General features: G+C 35.2%; 1 protein-coding gene across 2 annotated transcripts in view; it reads left to right on the plus strand.

Annotated features, from left to right (window-relative positions):
* Nucleotides 1–1,670: 1,670 nt before the first annotated feature.
* CSTF3 (cleavage stimulation factor subunit 3) overlaps nt 1,671–23,877 on the plus strand; it is a 73,492-nt gene continuing 51,285 nt past the window's right edge. For both annotated transcript variants that reach the window (XM_076002047.1, XM_012739862.3), the window contains exons 1-3: nt 1,671–1,884; nt 16,049–16,150; nt 16,273–16,368. In XM_076002047.1, the coding sequence (XP_075858162.1) occupies nt 1,858–1,884; nt 16,049–16,150; nt 16,273–16,368 (225 nt within the window). In that variant the 5' untranslated portion in view covers nt 1,671–1,857. The remainder of the gene's footprint in view (nt 1,885–16,048; nt 16,151–16,272; nt 16,369–23,877) is intronic.

Below are 23,877 nucleotides of genomic sequence, written 5' to 3' on the forward strand. Positions count from 1 at the left end.
TTTATTTCTTTGAAGTTTTTCATAAAAAATATTGGGAAAAATGGCAGTTGAGTCAAACTTTGAAGGATATGGTGTGAACGCTATGTTTTAAGACTGTTATTCTTACATCAATTCATTAAAGACAAAATCAGAAAACAGATACAATTTTTTGACACACAATCTAGATATTACCACTTTTTAATGTTTTGGAGATATATAGGTTGAGTATGTCTAATTAGAAAATATGAAATTTGAAATGCTCCAAAACCTGAAATTTTAAAAAATCTGAAGCTTTTTGAGCAGTGTACGTATACACACACAAAACACTAATTTTTTTTAATTCTGTTTTTTCACTTAGTATTGTGGATGCCTTTCCATGTGAGTAATTGTTCATTAGCATCAGTTTACTGGCTGCATGACATTCCATTGCAGAGATATCTCTTCATGGTATGTTTAATCCTCCATTGTTGGGTGGTGCAATGAACATCTGTTGAAATACATCTTTTGCTCATGTGTCTGATTATTTGGAAGGATAAGATTTCAGACTGTAGGGCCGGGCGTGTTGGCTCACGCCTGTAATCCTAGCACTCTGGGAGGCCGAGGCGGGCGGATTGCTCGAGGTCAGGAGTTCCAAACCACCCTGAGCGAGACCCCGTCTCTACTAAAAATAGAAAGAAATTAATTGACTGACTAAAAATATATATACAAAAAATTAGCCAGGCATGATGGCGCATGCCTGTAGTCCCAGCTACTCGGGAGGCTGAGGCAGGAGGATCGCTTGAGCCCAGGAGTTTGAGGTTGCTGTGAGCTAGGCTGACGCCACGGCACTCACTCTAGCCTGGGCAACAAGGTGAGACTCTGTCTCAAAAAAAAAAAGATTTCAGACTGTGGAAAAGGAGTAAGTGTAAATATGAGCAGAGGCACAGAGGTCTAAAAAAATAAGGTGAGTATGGAAACAGTTGAATAGTTTACTTTGGGGCACAGGACACTATAGGCAAGAATGGTGGACAGACATGATGATCTTTGAATGGAAAAAGAGTTTAAGAAGACTCGATCTCATTTAAATCTTAAACGATGCCAGGTACTGTCCATAACACTTTTCATGTATTAAGTTATTTAAATTGCAGGTACTACTATTATTCCCACCTATAGGCAAGGAAACTGAGATACGAAGTTAAAAAGGCCGGTTACTTATCTAGTGATTAAAACCCATGAAGGCTGGCTGCAGGCTATTAAATTCATTTTGCAGCAAAGGAACCCTGCTGAGTTAAGCTGAAAACCGAGGTGTTTATAGGCTTCAAAACTTTCCACAAAATAGTAGATGGTGACAGTAAAAATGAATATGTACAGAGAAAACTTCCAAAGATCCATTTCCCCTCAATAAAAAGATATTTAACAGTTGGCATTGCTCCCTACGACGGTCAGTTTGCCTGCATTGAACTGACAGGCAGGCAGGCTTCAACTGCGAGGAATTAAATTCCAAAAAGCGCGCGAGTCTCCAGCCTAAAGAGCTTCCCGCTTCACAGCCGGTTGCAGCCAGCTCAGCAACAGCCACTCCAGCCCGGGACCGTGACGTCAGGGCAGGCTTTAGGCCCGCCTTCCGGGATCTCTCTGCGACTGCACGCCCAGAATAACCGGCGAGGCGCAATTTTAGCCCCTCCCACTGCCCCGGAAGTTAATGCAGAAGCTACCGCCTCCTCGGCCGGCAGGGGCACAGCCATTTTAATTCATATCTGAGTGGGCGGTGGCGATTCGTGTTGGCGGTCTGGCTCCGCTGGGCAGGGGGTAACTTTAGTAGTTCGGGGTGGTTTGTAGTTTAATTTTTCCTTTCTAGCTCCCCATTGACGGCCAGTGCTCCCTTTCTAATCAGCTGAGGCCATGTCAGGAGACGGAGCCACAGAGCAGGTGAGGAAGGAGAGTGGTGGGGCCTCGTGGCGACCTCTTCTCTCCAAGTCTGTTCTTCCAATTGCTCCAGCCATGTTCCTCTGAGGAAGGAATCAGGGGTCTAGTGAACCCAGGGGACAGGGGACAGAAAATGACAGGAATGGGGAGCAACGTCTGACTGAGATGTAAAATTTCTCGACTTCCCTGTTTTAGGCGTTAATACGAACAAATATTTGATTTAGACAATAGCCGGGAGTGTGCTTCGTCCCATTTATATTCATGGGAATACTCCGGATGGGATGCGTTCTTTTGATAGCATTTGGTGTTAGAGTGGTTAAGCATTGATTATTTTAACGCGAACCCGCCGTTTTTAGAAAAACTTGAGAATATTCCCCCACAGTTAAATATACTGTATCCAGAAATAGGTTACTAGTTCTAGAAGTATTTGAGAGAAAACTAATCTGCAGAAATAGACTCTTGCGAGAGCGAATTAAGAAAGAAGCATTCTACAAGTAGAGCGTGGTTATGCTGAGGTTTTGGGAATTTGAGGCTTTCTCGCTGCCTTTTCTCCCTTTTAGCCAATATTTCATTTTCTTTTTCCCAGCTAAACAAATTTTAGCTGAGAAAGAATTTGATAATTTGAAAACAGAAGTTTGTCTTGGCCACTTGTAAATAAAAGCGTCTGTTATTAGATATGAGTGATATATAATTATTTTAAAATTCAGGTTTAAAATTATTTTAACTGTGATTTGTTCGTTTTGCTCTTTGTGTTCAGAATTTTGTAGGATAGTATTTATATTTTGGTGTGAAAGAGAAAACTAATATATAAAAAATGTCTAATTTGTTTTCCAATCTAAGTCCTAATATGTTTAGGTAAATACAGTTTTTAAAATGGAGGCTAGGTAGCCTGCAGAGTCTCAATTTCCTGAAATTTCCTATTGCCATAGCAACGACATACACTTAGATTTTCATTTTTCAAGTCCCTAGTAGCTTATAACGTGGAAGCTGTTATTGGAGGTTGACAGAGATGAGGCAGAATAAGAGTTCCTATTTCATAGTCTCGGGTGACTGTAAATTTCATTATGTGGGCAAAGTTTGGCTAAACTGAGTTTTGTGTTTGCTCCAGGACTGATTTCAGTCCTGAAGTCTTCACAGTGATTACATTTTATATACTGTTAGGATGCCCAGGAATGCAAAGCCTTAAAATTATTATATCAAAACGTTATTTAACCTCCCCCTTTCTGACTAGTATTTTGTCATCTGAAAGTGAAGGAGGAGTGATGTACAGAGGTTTCATTGGAAGTTACTGAAATTCATTGTTAAATCTAAAATTTACCTACAATTGTAAAGACACAAAATGTTGCCATGACCTTGAATATTTTAGAATTCCAGGTGTGTTTTAATGGGGACAAGTGGTGATGAAAATTTACAGAAAAAAAATTTCCCCCCAGAGTATACCTTGCTTGGTGTATAAGGCAATGGTCATTGAAAATCTAGGGGAAAAAAAGAGTACCTAAAATGCGCTGAAATCATGTATGAGAAAAAGATTCAACAAAATTAAAGAATAAACAGAAAAAAATTCCAAAACCACTCTGAATCAAGGATTTGCTTTGGAAAGACACCAGGGGATGGAGTGGACAAACAATCCTAAAAGGAGGAGTAGATTTCTTTTAGTCTTTTAGTAGCATATAAGCTCAAGTGTGTACATTAAACACGATGATGTCTTAAATTTGTTACTAAAAAACATGGATGGTCATTTCTCGGTAATGAGATTTGTGATTTGTGCCCTCTGAAAGAGGGAAATGATTGTAGACAAGCAAAATCACTGCTAAGGTTTACTGCTGTGGTTTTCTTTACTCCTGTAAGGAAGTTTAATTTTGCACTTAGCTGTTTACCTTACAGCGTTCAAGGATATTCTTCTGAAGTTCCTTGTTTACTGTTTTTGCCTGTTCAATGGGGACAAAAGTTTGTGCATATAGGTCCCCCCCCCCCAACAAACACATTTGGTTTCTTTGTATAATTATGGCTATATTTTTATTTCTTGGTGATTTTTTTCCTACTGCTTGGTTCAATTTTTGATCTCATTCTTTCTTAGCTCCACAGTGCATTACTCTTGCAGCATTTAATATGCTATTGTTTAGAGTTCTTTCATTGTGTTTTGAACTTTTTAAGTTGAGATTGCGTTACTCATCTTTACATATTAAAAACCTAGGAAATGCTATTTTGATACTTAAAAGGTGTTTGGTAAATGAATGGATCAATTTTGTATCTAGGCTATATGCAGTACATTACAAATTTCTCAGAGAATTTAAACTGTTGGAAAGACAGGTGCATAAGTGATTAATATAAAATATGGGGCATAAGAATGGTGGTTTAAAAAAAAAGAATGGGTGGTTTTTAAAGTTTTGTTGGATAAGAAGTGGTAGAGAAGTGAGTTTGGCCAAGTCAATTCATATGAACCTTTAAGCTAAAATTTTATTTCTATACTCTTTTTTTTTTTATTTTTTCTGAGACAGAGTCTCCCTTTGTTGCATCAGCCTAGCTCACAGCAACCTCAAACTCCTGGGCTCAAGCAATCCTTCTGCCTCAGCCTCCCGAGTAGCTGGGACTACAGGCATGCGCTACCATGCCTGGCTAATTTTTTCTATATATATTAGTTGGCCAATTAATTTCTTTCTATTTATAGTAGAGATGGGGTCTCACTCTTGCTGAAGCTGGTTTTGAACTCCTGACCTAGAGCAATCCGCCCACCTCGGCCTCCCAGAGTGCTAGGATTACAGGCGTGAGCCACCACGCCCAGCTTCTATACTCTTTTAGAAATAATACTTCACCGTTTAAACAATATATAGCCTGTCCTAGAATTAGAAAGGCCTAAAATTCAAACAAAATGGTCCTCACTTTGGAAAAACTACATGACTTGAAGAAGCACACATTAATTGTCAATAGTTCTCAACAAAGAGGAGAATTCAGAGCATACATAAATCAGTGTTTTAGTGAAAAACAAGTTTGGGAAGATTTAGAAAATATATAGTTATTAATGAGGAAAGGAAGTTGAAACACCCACAGTCTTGAAACCTGAAGCCTGGTTTATTTTGTTGGGTAACCATTAGTGCTTACAAACTTGTTCAGCAGTAACAGCATTGCCAAACAATTTTTTTTTTTTTTTTATTATTATTATTTTTTTTTTTTTTTACAGTTCATTCAGCATCAGAATGCCAAACAATTTTAAAGTCAAGGTACATGTGTGTGTGGGTTAGTAAAAGTGAGGGAAAGAGCCAAGTATCTATGTTGGACAGCATCTGTTTTTAACAAAATCTTTTTGTAATAGCCTTTCCTACTTCCCCCCCTCTTTATTTGAAGTGATATTTAGTATAATAGTTTGGGGCATAATGCTTAAGTTGGGGCTCAAAAAAAAATAGTTTGGGGCAGGCAAGTTGATTTAATCTTTATTGTTAATATTGCTTAGGTAGGACTATATGGAGTACCATATAGACTATAGTATTCCATACTATATGGAATACCATATGGACTATAGTATTCCATACTATATGGAATACTCTATTTGGCAATAATTGTTCCTGAGGGAAATTGATCTGTACTTACTAAAAGAGTATTCTTAGAGGTACGGCAGAAATGTACTGTTAGGAGAGGTTACATTCCTTCAAGATTAGATGATTTCAGGGAATACATGAATACATCCTAGGTAGACCATCAGAAGGGCAAAATCTGTATTTGGTGTTTGTACCTAGTAATTGAATAATTGCCAAAAGCAATTTATGGTTTAAGTTTTTCAACCATGTCTCTAAATCTTTATTTTTCTTTAGATAGGACCTACCTGTGTATTTGAGTCTTTTTGGTTTGTTTTGTTGGACAGTTGGTAATGATGTGAGAATTGATCTAAAAAAGGATTTGAGTCAGCAATTGTTTAAACTATTTTTAGATTAATGGACAACTTAGGATACACAGTAAATATTGAATAAAATCAGAAGGACAAAACTATCCTGATATTTTTTTTTAATGTTTGAATTAATTTATCCAGTGAATTAATATCTGGACTACCCTTGGTTGAAAAAATTCCCATCTTTCAAATTCTGAAAGGTTAAGATTTTTTTTTTTTTGAGACAAGAGTCTCGCTTTGTTGTCCAGGCTAGAGTGAGTGCCGTGGCGTCAGCCTAGCTCACAGCAACCTCAAACTCCTGGGCTTGAGCAATCCTACTGCCTCAGCCTCCCGAGTAGCTGGGACTACAGGCATGCGCCACCATGCCCGGCTAATTTTTTATATACATATCAGTTGGCCAATTAATTTCTTTCTATTTTATAGTAGAGACGGGGTCTCACTCAGGCTGGTTTTGAACTCCTGACCTTGAGCAATCCACCGGCCTGGGCCTCCCAGAGAGCTAGGATTACAGGCGTGAGCCACCGCGCCCGGCCTGAAAGGTTAAGATTTTAAAAAAAATTTGTAATGATTTGTTTCCTAGGGGATGAATAAGTTTAGTAAGAAATAATGATATGTATAGTTACTTGAACCAATACTTAAACCTAGATCTTCTTGTTTAAAATTTTTGAATTGTTTACATGTTTAGGTTTTTAGTCTTTGGAAGAGTTGAAGGGGTTATATCGTATTGCAGGATACATGTTCAGTTTCTTTCACAACAAATATCTAGTAGGGTTTGGTTACATTGGTGTAGGAACACAGAATGAATCTGGTATCCTGTCCTAATGTGACACTTGTTACAGAACATGTTCTCTAGGCATATTAATTGGTTCATTTAAGTTACTCTAAGAAAGTCTTACAGAGTGCTACTGTGTTCTGCTTTTAATTTTAAAAAAAGTTAATTACAGAGAGAGTCTTAAGACTTCAAATATATAGCATAGCAGTTTTCTTAATATTTTGGCAAAATGTTTAATTGTAATGACTTAGGTCTGATGCCACCTTATTTGTAAGGTAACATGACATTTGGAAAAGTTATTTACAGGATAGATTAGGTAGTATTTCTTAAAATCGAGTCCATGGCTCATTTACATCATAACAGCTTAGGTGCTTTATAAAAGTATAGATGACTCCAATTTTAAACTTACTATATCAGGTTCTGTAAATGTGGCTGAGAATCTTCATTTGAAAGAAGTACCACAAATGATTTTTATGTAAATTAAAGCCTGTTTACCACTGAGTTAGAGAGGATATCTGGACTTTAAAAGTTGTTTTTATTTTATTTATTTATTTTTTTTTTGAGACAGAGTCTCACTTTGTTGCCCAGGCTAGAGTGAGTGCCGTGGCGTCAGCCTGGCTCACAGCAACCTCAATCTCTGGGGCTCAGTGATCCTACTGCCTCAGCCTCCCGAGTAGCTGGGACTACAGGCATGCGCCACCATGCCCGGCTAATTTTTTGTATATATATTTTTAGTTGGTCAATTAATTTATTTCTATTTTTGGTAGAGACGGGGTCTCGCTCAGGCTGGCTTTGAACTCCTGACCTTGAGCAATCCGCCCGCCTCGGCCTCCCAAAGTGCTAGGATTACAGGCGTGAGCCACCACGCCCGGCCTAAAAGTTGTTTTTAAATACATTCTTGGTAAATAAGTGGAGAAAAAAATGCAGATAATCTGAGGATAGTATGTTAGTGATTTGTCTGCGTGCTTGTCTCCTGCTCCCACTATATTTAGATAATCTTTACCTTATGGGAAATACTCATTACAAAACTAGGGTTGAGATTTACCTCTGTTGGTCATAGTCAAGAGCATACATAGGCTTAAATCTTTAACCTACCATCTTTTCCTTCTTGCATAGTTTGGTGTATATCACTTGTATTAAACTGATCACTCTTTTAACTTAATTTCAGTATGACCCCCTAGCATAACACCCTTCCAGTTTACCATGAAAATAGCTATTTGGAGAAAGAACTACTTTTTTTTTTTTCTGTTTTACTGCCCTGGTGGGAATGTGGGAATAAGAAATTATATTGTTTTTTTCTTTTTTTTTTCTTCAACTCTAGAGTGAGAGAAGAAATTATATTGTTTTTTTCAAGCTTTAGTATAATAATCTGTCACCTCTTCATACTCCACCCTCCTATTAACCCCCCCCCATAAGTTTAAGAGCCCATATAGAAACAAAGTGGTTTGGAGTTTCAAAAAAGCATAATTCAGAGTTTTCCAGAGGCTTTCTCACCTATCCACAATTACATGAGAAGGCTATTAAAAATTATCTTTCTTCCCTTTTCCAACTGCACAACAGGTCAAAAGCAGAAGCCGGTAATTTCTATCAGCCAGACATTAAAAAGATTATAAAAATATAAAATAGTGCTGTTCTTTTCACTGTTTTTGTTTGTTTTAGAAAATTTTTAAAAATATGTTATTTATATTGATATTTAAGAAGTCCATTTATTTATTTAGAGACAGAGTCTCACTCTGTTGCCCTGAGTAGAGTGCTGTGGTGTTAGCCTGGCTCACAGCAACCTCAAACTCCTGGGCTCAAGCAATCCTCCTGCCTCATCCTCCCAAGTAGCTGGGACTACAGGCATGTACCACCATGCCCGGCCAATTTTTTTCTCTATATATTTTTAGTTGGCCAATTAATTTCTTTCTCTTTATGGTAGAGACAGGGTCTTGCTCTTGCTCAGGCTGGTCTCGAACTCCTGACATTGAGCTATCCGCCCTCCTCAGCCTCCCAGAGTGCTAGGATTACAGGTGTGAGCCAGTGTGCCTGGCGTAAGAGGTTTATTTTAAAATGAATTAAATACTGTAAGTTTTTTGGTTTTAATTTCTAAAACCACATGATTGATATAACCCACATTTATTTGAAAAATCCCTTTGGGTTCTCCAGTTTTTGAGATTGTAAAATGATCCTTTACAAAAAGTTTGTGACTAGTTAGAATAGTGCATGGTGTCTGTGAAGCCAAGATAATAACTTGTTTATTTTTGAGACAGGGTCTCACTGTCTGTTGCCCATGCTAGAGTACAGTAGTATTCTAGCTCACTGCAACCTCAAACTCTTGGGCTGAAGTGATCTTCCTGCCTCAGCCTCCCAAGTAACTGGGACTACAGTTACATTACACCACACTTGGCTAATTTTTCTATTTTTTGTAGGAGATGGGTTCTTGTTCTTGCTCAGGCTGGTCTTAAACTCCTGGACTCAAGTGATCTTTTGCCTCAGCCTCCCAAAGTGCTGGGATTACAGTTGTGAGCCACTGTGCCTGGGCATAAATAATTTTTTAAAACCCAGTTTAAAAATGGGCAAAGGGCTGGGCATGGTAGCTAATGCCTGTAGTCGTTAGCACTTTGGGAGGCTGCGGTCAGAGGATCACTTGAGGTCAGGAATTGGGGACAGCCAATTCCTGAGCCAATCAGCCTGAGCAAGAGTGAGAGTCCATCTTTACAAAACATAGCTGGTGTAGTGGCACTTGCCTGTAGTCCCAGCTACTTGGGAGGCTGAGGCAGGAGAATCCTTTGAGCCAAGGAGTTTGAGGTTGCAACGAGTTGTGATGATGCCACTGCACTCTAGCCTGGGCAACAGAGCAAGACCCTGCCTCCAAAAAAAAAAAAAGAGCAAAAGATCTGAGTAGACATTTCTTCACAGAAGATTTACAAATGGCCGATAAGAACATTAAAAGATGCTCAGCTTCGATAACCTCCAGGGAAATGTAAATGAAAATCACTGTCAGGTAGTACGTCACACCCTCTAGGATGGCTATAATAAAAAAGACAGACAATAACAAATGTGGAGAAATTGGGACCCTCATACATTGCTGATGGGAATGTAAAATGGTGTAGCCACTTGGAAAACAGTCTGACAGTTCTTCAAAATGTTAAACATAGAGTTATCAGCTGACTTAACAATTGCATTTCTGGGTATATACTCAAGAAAAAAGAAAATGCACAAAATGAATTCCACAAAAAAACTTATACAATAATGTTCATAGCAGCATTATTCTTTTTTTTTTTTTTTTTTTTTTTTTTTTTTTTTGAGACAGAGTCTCGCTTTGTTGCCCAGGCTAGAGTGAGTGCCGTGGCGTCAGCCTAGCTCACAGCAACCTCAAACTCCTGGGCTCGAGTGATCCTTCTGCCTCAGCCTCCCGGGTAGCTGGGACTACAGGCATGCGCCACCATGCCCGGCTAATTTTTTATATATATATCAGTTGGCCAATTAATTTCTTTCTATTTATAGTAGAGACGGGGTCTCACTCTTGCTCAGGCTGGTTTTGAACTCCTGACCTTGAGCAATCCGCCCGCCTCGGCCTCCCAAGAGCTAGGATTACAGGCGTGAGCCACAGCGCCCGGCCCAGCATTATTCTTAATAGCCAGAAACTGAAAGTAATCCAAGGTCTATCAGCTGATGAATGAATAAATAAAACATAGGATATCCATATAATGAAATATTATTACTATAATGGAATATTACTCAGCAATCAAAAGTACTTGATACATGCCAGAATATGAACTTTAAAAGCATTGTGCTAATTGAAAACCAGAAACAATACATTGTATGATTACATGAAATATTGGCACATCCATAGAGACAAGGTATATTGGTGGTTGCCCAAGGCTTGGGGATTGGACGGATATGGGAGTGACTGCTAGTGAACACAGGTTTCTTTTTGGAGTGATAAAATGTTTTAAAATTTGGGTGGTTGCACAACTCCGAATATGTTTGTAAATAAAAATCGTTGAATTATATACTTTATTTTTGTTTTTTTTTGTTTTATTTTCATTTTTTGGTTTGTTTTTTTCTTGAATTATATACTTTATTGTTATTTATTTATTTTTTTTTTTGAGACAGAGTCTCGCTTTGTTGTCCAGGCTAGAGTGAGTGCCGTGGCATCAGCCTAGCTTGCAGCAACCTCAAACTCCTGGGCTCAGGCAATCCTCCTGCCTCAGCCTCCCGAGTAGCTGGGACTACAGGCATGCGCCACCATGCCCGGCTAATTTTTTCTATATATATTAGTTGGCCAATTAATTTCTTTGTATTTATAGTAGAGACGGGGTCTTGCTCTTGCTCAGGCTGGTTTCGAACTCCTGACCTAGAGCAATCTGCCCGCCTCGGCCTCCCAGAGTGCTAGAATTACAGGCGTGAGCCACTGCGCCCAGCCTTGAATTATATACTTTAAATGATCGAATTGTATGGTGTGTGAATTGTGTCTCAAAGCCAGGACAAAAAATATGTAAACACATATTTTTATGCTACCTCCAGAGTTTTAGCCAATTGTACATGTTTCTTGCTATTCACAGAGAAAATAAAATAGAAAGGATGTGTGTGTGAGAGGGAGATAAAAAAAAAATAGAAAATTAAGTAATTGGTAATATGCATGCCTTGAGAACTAGTCCAATTTTTGTTTTACTCAGTTGATTTGAGGCCCCAACTTGCTCCCCATTAACATCCCCTGAAGAATGATATTGGGATCATAGGTTATTATTCCAAAGGCAAACGCTGGATTTTGATAGTTTCTTGTAGTAATAAGTTGTTGGAATGTGTAAACATGGGACAGCTGTTCTTTTGCTACACCAAGCGGAGTTATGACCTCAGTCCATTACAGATGGGCCACTGGAAACTTACCCTGTTTTCTTAAAGTGACCTATTCCCTTGCTCTGGCAACAGAGTCAGGAAATAATAATGCAACTCCATCCCAGTGTCTCTACTTGTGGATGCTAGAAGATTGTTTAGTTTGTCTTTGCCCAATACCAAAATGGTTACCAGGCCAGAAAACAAAAGTGCTGAACCCTCAGCCTTGGCTACCTAACTGCTGGTTCATTGCTGTGATGATGAAAGCCTTTTTTTTTTTTTTTTTAGAGATTGTATTTGTTCTGTCACTCAGGCTGGAGTGTGGTGCATCTTTGTAGCTCATTGCAACCTCTTAACTCCTGGGCTCAAGTGAGCCTCCTGCCTCAGCCTCCCAAGTAGGTGGGACCACAGGCAAGCACCGCCATGTCTGGCTAATTTTTTAATAATTTTTTTTTTTTTTTTTTTTAGAGATGGGGTCTTGCTTTCTTGCCCAGGCTGGTATTGAACTCCTAGTCTTAAGTGATCATCCCACTTTGGCCTTCCTCAGTGCTGGGATTATAGACGTGAGCCTCCACGCCAGGTCTTATTGTGGGGATTAAATGTGGTCATAACTATGACTTTGAGATAAATATTCAAAATATTGTTTGCACTCATCATTAGACTGGCCACTAGAGCTTGTTATTTGATGTACTATATATTACTATATATTAATAAAATTTTGGAGCCCCACCTGATGGCAAGCACCTGTAATCCCAGGCTGAGGCAGGAGGATTGCTTAAGACCAGGAGTTTGGGGCTAGCAACATAGTGAAACTCTCTCTTTAAAACAAAACAAAACTTTGTTTTAAAAATATTTTGACAATTACATTTCCAAATAATTGATTTCCTTTGAAATCCTGCAGAATTTATTTTGTATATTTAAGGACATTCTGAGAAAGTGCCCCTAGGGTTCATTGGACTGCAGAAAGTTTCTGTGACACCAAAAAAGGAGTTGGGAACTAGAGAGCCATGGTTTTCAACTAGGGATGCTGCACATTAAAACCACCTGGAGAGTTTTTAAAGCCCTTACTTTCCTTAGGTGATTCTAATACACTGCTGAGGTTGAGAATCACTAAAGGAATGGCTAATTTTATTGAATAAGTAGGCATCTCTGTGTCTTGTGATTATGTTTGCTGTAATATTGGATTCTTCTGAGTTTCTCTGTTCTTTTACAGATTATATGGTATATGCTATCTAATTTGGTAGCTTAATTTTCAGCGAGTGGGGCTTGAGCTATAGAAAGATATCAGTGAATACTGTAAGGTAATTTAAATAGCTCTACAAATGCAAAATTAAACTTACTTAACAGCAGTAAGCCTTAGCAGTGATTTCGCTTGTCTATAATCATTTCCGTCTTTTAGAGGGCACAGATCACAAATCTTAGTACTAAGAGAGAAATTAGTACTGTTTTAGTGACAAATTTAGGATATTATCAGGTTTATTGTACACACTTGAGCTTGAATGCTACTAAAAGGCCCAAAAAATCTCATATCTTGTAGGATTGTTTGTCCTTCCCATCCCCTGGCATCTTTCCAAAGAAAATCCTTGATTCAGAGTGGTTTTGGAGTTTGTTACCACTGATTAAAGTAATTCAAGTATAATTGGCTGGTTTTTATTTAGTTCCTGTATCAGTTTTACTTCTTAATTTACTATTACTTTATAATTGGTATCTCACAACTAAAATTATAGTTTACTTAAAATTCAAGTTTATCTTTTCAAGAAGTAAACCATTGGGAAGAATTCTTTATTTTGTTGTATCCCAAGAGCCACTTCAATAATGTCTGGCACATAGTAGGCACTGAATGAATATTTCTCAGATGAATAGTAAAAATTCACAGACCAGAAGGGTACACAACAGTGTAAAGTAAGTGTATGTGTTGTGTGTGTGTCTCCTGCTCACCCTTGCTTTTTTTTTTTCAAACTAATATGGAGATTGTTCCATGTTGCTACCTGCCCGCCCTTGTTCTTTGTAGTGATTATAGATTCCATAATTTATTTAATTAGTTCTTTTGTATATAGTTATTTAAATTATTTCCATCTTATACAACTACAGTCTAGCAGCTGTGACTACCTTCCAGTGTACATCTTTGTGTGCATGTGCAGTAGGGTAAGTTGCTAGAATTGAAATTTAGGGTGAGGCATTCATATTAAATTTTGATCAGTATTGCTAGTTGCCCCTACCAACAACTGGAGAATGTCTGTTTGTACAAATTCTTGCCTATGCAATCTTAACTATAAAATATTTGGTCTCTGTCTTATGGTTTAACATTTGCATTCCTTTTGAGTGTTTAAAAGTTAATTCTTTTTCTGTAAACTATATACTTTGCCCATTTTCCTTTTGAGTCGCAGTCTTTTATTGACTGGACTTCATACTAACACATTTAGTACTTTGTCATATGTGTTGGACATTTTTGTTAAAGTTTGTCTTTTTACTTTGATTTTGACACTTTTCTCATGCACAAATTTAAACTTTTTATGTAATTGAGTTTACTCCTTAAAGGCTTCTGAAGAGCCTTTCCCATGCCAAGATACATTTCACCATATTTTCCTCTAGTTCTTTCTTGTGTTTTTGTTTCTAACATTTAAATCTTTGATCTTTCTTAAATTTATTTTGGTAGAAAAGGCAAAGTAGGAATTCAACTTTGTTTTGATAAAGTTGACTTACAGTTATTCTAACAGGTGACTAGTTATTCTATAACCATTTATTGAATAATCCACCATTCCAATATAAAATGGCCACCACTATTATTTGCAGATTTTCCATTTACCTGTTTTCCTGAACTTTCCTGGTCCAGTGATTGGATTTGCCACCATTACCAAACTGTATTTTTATATGGGAGAGGAGCCACTAGTCCTTTATAACTTCTTTTCTAGTTTTAGTTCCCTGAGCAAGCTATTCATAAAGTTCTTGTATATTAGTAAAACATTCTAATTTTGATTCAAATTAGTCTTTTAAAATGTTTTTCTTTCTAAATAAATGAATACCACTGGTACAAACTAATTTAATTTTTTTTGTCTAAACAGATGACTTTAAACTTTTTCAAACTGGTGTTTTGACAGAATTGTTCCATGAGATATTAATTCCACTTAAAAGTGTGGAGGGGAGATGATAGGGGCAGTGCTTACTTGTCTATGGCTTGAATATTATCACTATTTATTACCATATTATAGATTTCAAGAATTTCTGGAAAAAGGGCAAGGCAAAACTTTAACATTTATCTGACTGACTTGAACATTACATTCATCTTGTGGTACGCAGTAGTATTCTGAACAATTTGAGAAGTAATACTTGTATTTATACCTCAGGTGCTAGCTGTTATTTTAGGCATTTTTTAAAGGTTAAATTTGTATAATAAAAATAAAACTACCTTATTAAAGGATTTAGGAAATGTTGAATGAAAGGGGAAAAAATCACCTGTACTTCCACTAGGCATCTCCCAAGCATGACCACTCTGAGCATATTATTATGTTTTTAAAATCTCTCATTGGAGATTTCTTTTGTAGTTTTCATTATGCTGTATGTACAGTTTGTGAATTCATGTTTTTAAAATTTTTTACATAAAAATAAAAGTTTCCATGTCATTTCATGCTTTTTCTTTGTGGCTCAGGATGAATGCTCTGGCAGCAGTGTTTCTCAAAGCTGGTCCAGGGACCCTAGGGTTTCCTAAAACTTTCAAAGGATCTGGGAGTTCAGGCTATCTCATAATAAATCTAAGACATTATTTGCCTTTTTTTACTCTTAATCTCTGATGAGTGTACAATGGAAACCTTTCAGCATCTGTGATATGTGTTGTGGCAGCAGATTGAATGCAGAAGCTGATATGCAAATCCAGCTGCCTTTTATTAAGTCATTCATTACACAGATTTGCAAATGTGTAAAACAAAGACATTCTTACTGAATTTTTAAAGTTATTTTTCATGAAAAACAATATGTAAAAATTTTGTTATTTCTAAATCAGTGAATATTTAAAGTTTTTCCAATTTTAATTTCTAATATGGTATTGATATAATGCAAATAAAAGCTTTTTGTGTTCCTTAGTAATTTTTAAATGTGTGAAGGGGTCCTGAGACCATAAAGTTTGAGAACTGCTGTTTTGCAGCATTTAATATAAAAATAAGTTTAGTTGAATAAAAAAATTGATGATTTTATTCTTTTTATGCAAGTGACTTCTGATAATAAAGTACATTCATCCCTTAGTATCTGTGGGATACCAGGACCCCCACTTGGATACCAAAATCAACATATATTCAAATCTCTTATATAAAATGGTGTAGTATTTGCATATAACCTGTGTGCATTTTCTTGTGTGCTTTAAATCATCTCTAGATTACTTATACTGTCTAATTCAATAGAAATGCTGTATAAATATTTGTTATACTGTACTGTTTAGAAAATAATGACAAGACTAAAAAGTCTGTAACATGTTTAGTACAGACGCAGTCATGCTTTTTTTACCCTATGAAATATTTTTGATCCACTGTTGGTTGAATTCAAGGTTTTAGAACCCACAGATATGGAGGGATGATTGTTATAAGAGGATATTTTTATGCTTTGTAATGTGATACTGCATCCAGGGACTGACATTGTTCTTGAATGAAGTTAGGCATGAGATTTTTCAAGCAGTAACTTCAGTTCGTTATTATTTTTTTTCCCAGGCAGCTGAGTATGTCCCAGAGAAGGTGAAGAAAGCTGAAAAGAAATTAGAAGAGAATCCATATGACCTTGATGCTTGGAGCATTCTCATTCGAGAGGCACAGGTTTAGTGATATAGGATTACATTTCCTTCTCTATGGGTCCAATCACACTACTTGGTTCTGCAGTAAATAATATTTTCATAATCCTAACATTGTAAATGCTGTTTATTGGTTTTCAATTTTAGAATCAACCTATAGACAAAGCCCGGAAGACTTATGAACGCCTTGTTGCCCAGTTCCCCAGTTCTGGCAGATTCTGGAAACTGTACATTGAAGCAGAGGTTACTATTTTATTTTATTTTTTCTTATATAGCATCTGATGGGAATTGCAGCATACCACTATAGTGATAGAAAACAAGTTAGGAACATAGCACAACTAGGACAAGGAGGATTTAAATGTCTCTTGCCTTTATTTTGTAAAATAGGTATGAAGGAGTAATTAAAATGAATTTTTGAAATTTGGGTCTTTTACAAGATGATTGTTGCATTTTGGTATTGCAACAACATTAAAACAGTTTCAATGGTATTGGAGTGCTTTAGCCTTTTATTTACTTGTCATGTGTCAATTTATTGCCTCCTGTGTCATTTATTTAGAACTCATTTTTCTTTTTATTCCTACTTACTAATATGAATGGGATTATATGAAAATACAGAAATGTTAACTTAGTTTTTCATAGGGTATTTTGAGTGTCTGGTGAAATGAAACATTTTAAAGAAAAGAATTATTTCAAATTATAATTTTGTGAAAATGCATGGTTTGTCAATGTAAGCACTTCAATAATTTAAAGAAAAGTTTTTTTCTGTAAGATAAAGTTTACATTATGCAGGATTAAGCTAATGTAACTCAAACCTATTTAATCATAATTTACCCAATGATAATTTGATTTTTTTTTTTCTTGCTTTTTATCTGTCTTGAAATTTGAAGTTGGGCATGTTTATTTTAAAGAGTAAGGGTCCCCTTCTTGATTATGATTGGAAGGAAAATGTTAATTTTTGAAGACTGGAATTAGCAGTAAAAAAATGATAATAAAGTATTACGTGTTGCTAATGCTAACAGTTGGCACCAACTAATCATTTTAGGTTATAAATTAAATGGGATAGAAAGGGTAACATGGAAATAATTGATACCCACATTAATATGAAAACAATGTCCATTTCTTTTTGTAGCTTATTTATAATACTTATGCATTACTTATTTTTAATATTAATTTTTATAATATAAATTCTCAACATAATCAAGTACACTGCAGCCTCAACATGACATTTCCACCATAGTTGAAATTTGATAATATGTAGGTCTGTTATTAATATTTTGGACCTATTCAAAGGGCTTTTAGTATCCGTAGTACTGAATGGAATTTAGCACAACACAGTGTCACCTGTGATGTGTCCTCAGAATGGACCCAATGAGCAGCAGGTTTGAATAGAGGCTACAGTGTACTCATTGTTTTGTGCTATAGTTTAGATTGTATTACTTTGTGGGGAGGGAAATTACTGGATAATAGCTGGAACATTGTGAGTGTTTTGTTTTTGTGTGTGTGGTTGTGTATGTGGTATGTATGTTTGTGTGCTTGCATGTGTGAGAGAGATTGTACCTTATGTGGAGTCTGGTAGTTTTGGCCCATGACTGTATCCTTAAGGTTTCATCGCCTATCATCTGGGACCATTTCTTCCTAATATATTTAAATCACCAGGGTAGACTGCCACAAAACCCAACAGTTGAGTTCTGTCTGAAATTTGCTGAAGCCAGTGCTGCTTTGTATTTACTCATTTATTAAAACAAGGAACCTGGATCACCTGCACCTGGTCTGCGTTCTAGTCTAACTTTACAAACACATTAGCTTATATTCAGACTCGTCAGAAACAAAAATAATTGATATGTAATCCTTTTTGTATAATGAAGTAGTACTTTTTGAGTTTTTAAAATTGTTTCTCAAATATTCAGGCATTGTCCATGCATATTATTATAGTATAAGTTAAACTAAAATTGGCAGTTGGATATGCCATTCTGTAATTATAAATATAATGGGTTTGTTTTTCTTATTTCCTAGCTGTGAGATACAAACTGTAATCTAAAAACGAATTTCGAGAAAGACCAGATATTATTCCAAGGGGCTGAAAGTTCTCCAAATGATAGGTTCATTTCATAGTATGTCAGAGCTGCTAGCAGTTGCTAGATTTCTTTAGTTGGTAATGAATACAGTTATGTCACACTCATACACACACACGCAAATATTTATGTATATATAAATCATATTGAGTAAAAATGGTAAAGAATATATACGTGTATTTTTAAGATTTTATTTTTTTGGTATAGGAATTAGGATTTTAAATTTAATACTGGTTTTAGAAATGCATATCCTGAGCTGTGGTTTTCTCTTTCCTAATTTGCTCTTTATTTTTTATTTTCACATTTTATATTTTTGTTTAGCCTGTGACAGGCTAAAATTTTCTTTGGTCATTTCACTCAATATGGCCTTTTATATTTCTGGAGAAGACATATAACCTATTTATAATACTTTTTGAAAATCTGAAGTGATAATTAATGTGTTTACATAACATTCTGTATGCACTCTCAAGAAAATAAAGTTTTATTAATACATTTGTTGTAAGTCAATACTTCATGGTGGGAAAATTGTAATATTTCATTTATTTATATTCAGCTAAACCAACTTGTATGACTTTATATGATTTTTTCTAATAGAAAATACATACAGCTTTAAAAACAAAAGATAATTTGCTTCCTCAGAGAAATTTTTTGCAAATCCTACTTAAGTAGCAAAGGAAAGAGATATTTTTAAAAACTTTTTAAAAATTTGAAACATCAGTGGAACATTAGTGCAAATTATAAATAATTATTTAGAAAAGAAGTTAGTGATACTATGTCTGCTTTTCTCATATCTCAGAGTTTAGCAGGACCTACTTAGCTATGTAAAATTTGGGTTTTAAAATGTCATCTTTAATTTGTCACACACTTTTATTTTTTTGCTATAGTATAGAAATTGTTGGAAGTAAAATTCTCTTGTTCTGAATGGGCATTTAGAACGAACTATTTATAATATAATTATATAATTTCAAAAGTTAGGCCAAATTATTTCGGTGTTGTATATAATACATCAGAGGTAACATTTTGCCTCCAGTCCCTGAAAGGTATTGCTCTACTCTTACATTCCAAAACTTCTATTTCACATGATTTAACAATATCATAAGAACAGGCAATTGTATGACTATTCTTAAAGTGATATATATGACTATTCTTAATGTCTTTTAGACTCTATACTTGATAACATATCATTATACGAAAGTACTTTTGCTGCTTCTTAGTTTTAAGTAAAGGAATCATTTGAATAGGTCTCTAGCTATTTAATTATGTACAGATATCGTAAATACAGTTTAGTATTTTTGAACTTATATTTTTGAACTGAAGAAATGTGAGTTTTTAAATACTTAGAATTAAGTGGAATACCCTAATCAGAGCCTCAGTGCTCCTTAAAGAACCACCTTTTACAGTGATCAAAAGGGTCACTGAGTATCACAAAGTTGAGAAAAATCTATGCACTTCTGCCATATTCTTTTAAATTGTTCCCCCCGCCACCATGGTTTCTGTAGCTTTTCATGTAGCTAGGTAATCAGTGTGGCAACATGTAAGCTACAATATCTTATTGTTAGAAGTAATTTGTTTTGAATTGGGCCACATTCATAAATTTTTTTACCGAAGGATGTATTTTTTATTGGTAACTGAAGGAGAAATGAAGAACGTAATGCTGCTGGTAATAGCAATAATGTATCTTGCTGTCTGTGAAAGCTGTAATTCTTTAATAAAAGTATATAGAGAATTGATTGCTTTTTATTTAAAAAATTTAAAAAACATGAATTCTTTTCTCTATATTTGGTTTTTCTTTCCTTATAAATAATGGGTTCTGTAGCTTAACATTGCAATTTTTCAAAATAACTTTTCTTCTTGGAGCAAAAGACTTTTAAAAATATAACCTTTCTTCTTCGAAAATGGAAGTGAACTCAGGATTCAACATGAGTGACCTAAATTGAAATAAACTTCTCCACTGTTGATACTGTTTTAATACCTTTACGTGGCAGTTTGATGTATTATAATGTTTTGTTTATATTGAGCAATGTGATTTTAAAATACAGATAAAAGATACTACATTATCATATAGATAACAGTAATTTCTTTTCTATACTTCCGCTTACAGCCTTTTTAAAAAAACATCTGTACTCTTTCCTAATAGATCTGTACTTTTCCTGTTTGTAATAAATGTTGGTCCATGTCTGTGTGATTATTCACATTTTACTCTAAAACTCAATATGCTTTTTTATCTACAGTTTCTTAGATGCATATATAAATGTAGAGTAGAGATATAAAAGAAAACAATAGGAAGTACTTACAAACACAGAACTGAGTGATCAAATGTTTGAAAGTGCTTTGAATAATAATTAACTTAATAAGCAAAGGAAATATTTGCATGTTCACTATTATAAGTAGTAAACAATTTTAGGTTTTATTGAAACATCCTGTTCCATCCCTTTTCCTTATCCATTGTAGCAGAGACATTTTAGGTGTTGTCCATTATACTAACATGGTCTGTACATTTTTTCCCTTGGAGTTTTTTTTTCTTTTCACCCAAGGCAACTATTTCCAAAAGGACATAGTCACTTAGATAAAATTTCTCTTTAAAAAGTCTTGTTTTCTAATCTTTATATCTTCTAAATAATTTATTTTATGTGAAACATAGCCATTTTTTTCAAGCAAAGTCTTGTGCTAGTCAACCTGATTGCTTTTACATTTCTTAACCTTATAAAGCAAAACTATAATAATCTGCGGTCATTGGTAAACATTGAAAAAAATATAGTCATTTTCTTTCCTTTGCAAAGACTTTACATTTTTAACTCACCTTTATAAATTCTATTCTTTTGTATAAGAAGAGTTGTGATATATTCTGAAAATGGAAAAGGGCATCTCTGGGTTTATAATTAAAAGTGCATATATATTGTTAAATTTAGTTGTGAAACAAAAAGGACTGTTGGGTCATGCAATCTGAAGTTTCCCTGAGGGGTAGTAGTGTTTTAGCGTAAATTTCTTGGACATTTATGGAGTAACATAATAATATATAATACCTAACACTTAGGATAATTTTAGTACATTTGGTAATTTTGGACTCCCTATCCCAAGAGCTATTAAAGATATGCTTCAACATAGCATTTATGAGTCAACACAAACATACGTAACCCTTCATAATATTATATAGCCAGAACCTCAATTGACTTTCTCTTATAAAACAAAATCACTTTAAGTAAAAAGCTCAAATATTTTCTAATGGACTCTTGTTTTTATTTTGTTTAGTGCATCAACTTTGAAACAGCTTTCCTTTTGAATGAATCTGATTCAAGGTACTTCCAGGAAATTAAGATGTCTAAAATATTACCACTGGTAGCTATAAAAAAGCTGTACCTCTAAATAATGAGAATGCATTTATTAGCTTATAAATAATTTATTTCTAAACTCAGTTTTATTCATTTTTATTAGGTTTTTAAACTTTAAATTTTATTATGAAACTATTTTACTCTTAGCAACTTAATAACAGGAAACAAGTAGTTGGTTAGTATACTGGTGTAATAGGTATAGTCTGTATGGATTTTTTTCCCTCACATACCAGAATCCACAGCAGTTTAAACAAAAATTGTGAATATTTGCTTTGAATACATTTTCTTGAGAACTCAGCTGCTAATTTCTATGATTCAGGAAAGCATAACATGGGTAAGTTTGACTGCTTTATATGCTAAGAGACCGCCAAAGAAAAATTTTCTATTTAGAAATGTTAAGTGATAGCTTTAAAGACAAGTTGATATCAAAGACAGGATTGAGATGTAGTTTTGAAATAATACATTGAACTGTGATATTGTTCAAAGATGATAAGATCCCAAAGCTGTTTTTTAGTCTTTCTGAAACCAAATCTAAATACTTTTATTCATGTGACAGAGTCTGTTCAGTTACAACCTTCTGTTTAAATGCAAGATTTCAAAACTATTGTATATAGATAACATTATTGTAAGTCTTCCTTTGTCCAAAGACTCATTACAGGAAATGGTCTTTTTTATGGTGACAATTTCTACAACTTGGGTTTGAAGAAAAAAGTGTCGGCCATTTTGTAGGGATGGTTTTGAAATTTTTTTCACTCTCTAAGTTATGATGATTGTAGTTATATATTTGAAGCCAAAGTGGATGTTGTTTTAAATCAGAAATTTAGGGCTGGAAGATGAATTAGTTTAGCCCTCTCTTTTTTTTTTTTTTTTGAGACAGATTCTTGCTTTGTTGCCCAGGCTAGAGTGAGTGCCATGGCGTCAGCCTAGCTCACAGCAACCTCAATCTCCTGGGCTCAAGCGATCCTACTGCCTCAGCCTCCCTAGTAGCTGGGACTACAGGCATGCACCACCATGCCTGGCTAATGTTTTTTTTTTTTTGTATATATTTTTTTAGTTGGTCAATTAATTTCTTTCTATTTTTAGTAGAGACAGGGTCTCGTTCAGGCTGGTTTCGAACTTCTGACCTCAAGCACTCTGCCCGCCCCGGCCTCCCAGAGTGCTAGGATTACAGGCGTGAGCTACCACGCCTGGCCTAGCCCTCTCATTTTGTACATGAGTAAAATAAATCAAGAGGTTATTCCTGGAGCCATAGTTTATAAATTTCACTGCTTTAGGATCACCTGGAAGGCTTTTAACATATACAAGTTTCCCAAGTAGTACATCAATGCTGCTGGCTCAATCTCCAGAGTATAGACATATGGTATCTGTTTTTGTTTCTTAGGTGTTTATGGCAACCAGTTTTGGGAATTGAGGCTTTAGAGAGCAGTAATCCATTCTTATTGCTGTCAGTATATTTCATAGCTGGCACATACTTCCTATGCTTGTCTGTACAATAAATTGATTAGTCTCCTGGCTTGTACTTTGTTATATAATCAATCAAGAAGTAATCTTTGAGGCATCTCCTATGTGCTTGGTATATTGTGTTGACTATTAATATCCACAATCAGAGTTGTGTCATTTTAGCTTTATCAATTTTTTTACTCAAAGAATTCATGGGTTTGAAACCTGATTTTCTGGCTTCATAGACTTTTTTAAACAAAAATCACATGAGTGGCAAAGTAAGAATCAGATAACCGCTAAGGAAATTTCAAGTGTTCTGCGAGAGTCACTTAAGTTAGAGAATGTGGCTTAGAAGTATTAATAGCAGCTTTTTGTGGTAGCTAACTTGTATAACTCTGGAGAGTTTAAACAAGAATACCACATTTTCATATTTATTTTCAGTTTGTTAGCTAACATCCATTCATTCAGGTAGTACTTGAGTCATGTATAAGTACTTCTCATTCTTTTGTGGGGTGGGGAATGGAGTGTTCTCACCTAGAGCCAGTTTTTTCTAACTTTCTGTAGTCAGGTAGTTTCGATACATTTCTCAGTTTTTCACTAGAAAGGAATATCTGCAGTGTTCCTCAACCATTTAAAAATATGTTAATTTAAAAAAAAAACCTCAAATAGTTCCTTAATGGCTTTTGACAGTTTTGAAATCAAATATGATGACTAAAAATAAACCAGTAGTAATTTTAGAATGAGTTTTCCAGCTATAATTGAGAATCTAAGCACTAATAATATTTAGAAGTACTTGAGTATAATCTACATTTTAGAAAACTTAAATGTCAAAAATAATACTATATGAAATACTATACAAGTACAGACATTATGTGTACATTTCTTTTAACTCCCTCATCTACCTTTTCTTG

This window comes from Microcebus murinus, chromosome 4 (assembly GCF_040939455.1).
Source record: "Microcebus murinus isolate Inina chromosome 4, M.murinus_Inina_mat1.0, whole genome shotgun sequence".
In the NCBI taxonomy this organism is placed as follows: domain Eukaryota; kingdom Metazoa; phylum Chordata; class Mammalia; order Primates; family Cheirogaleidae; genus Microcebus; species Microcebus murinus.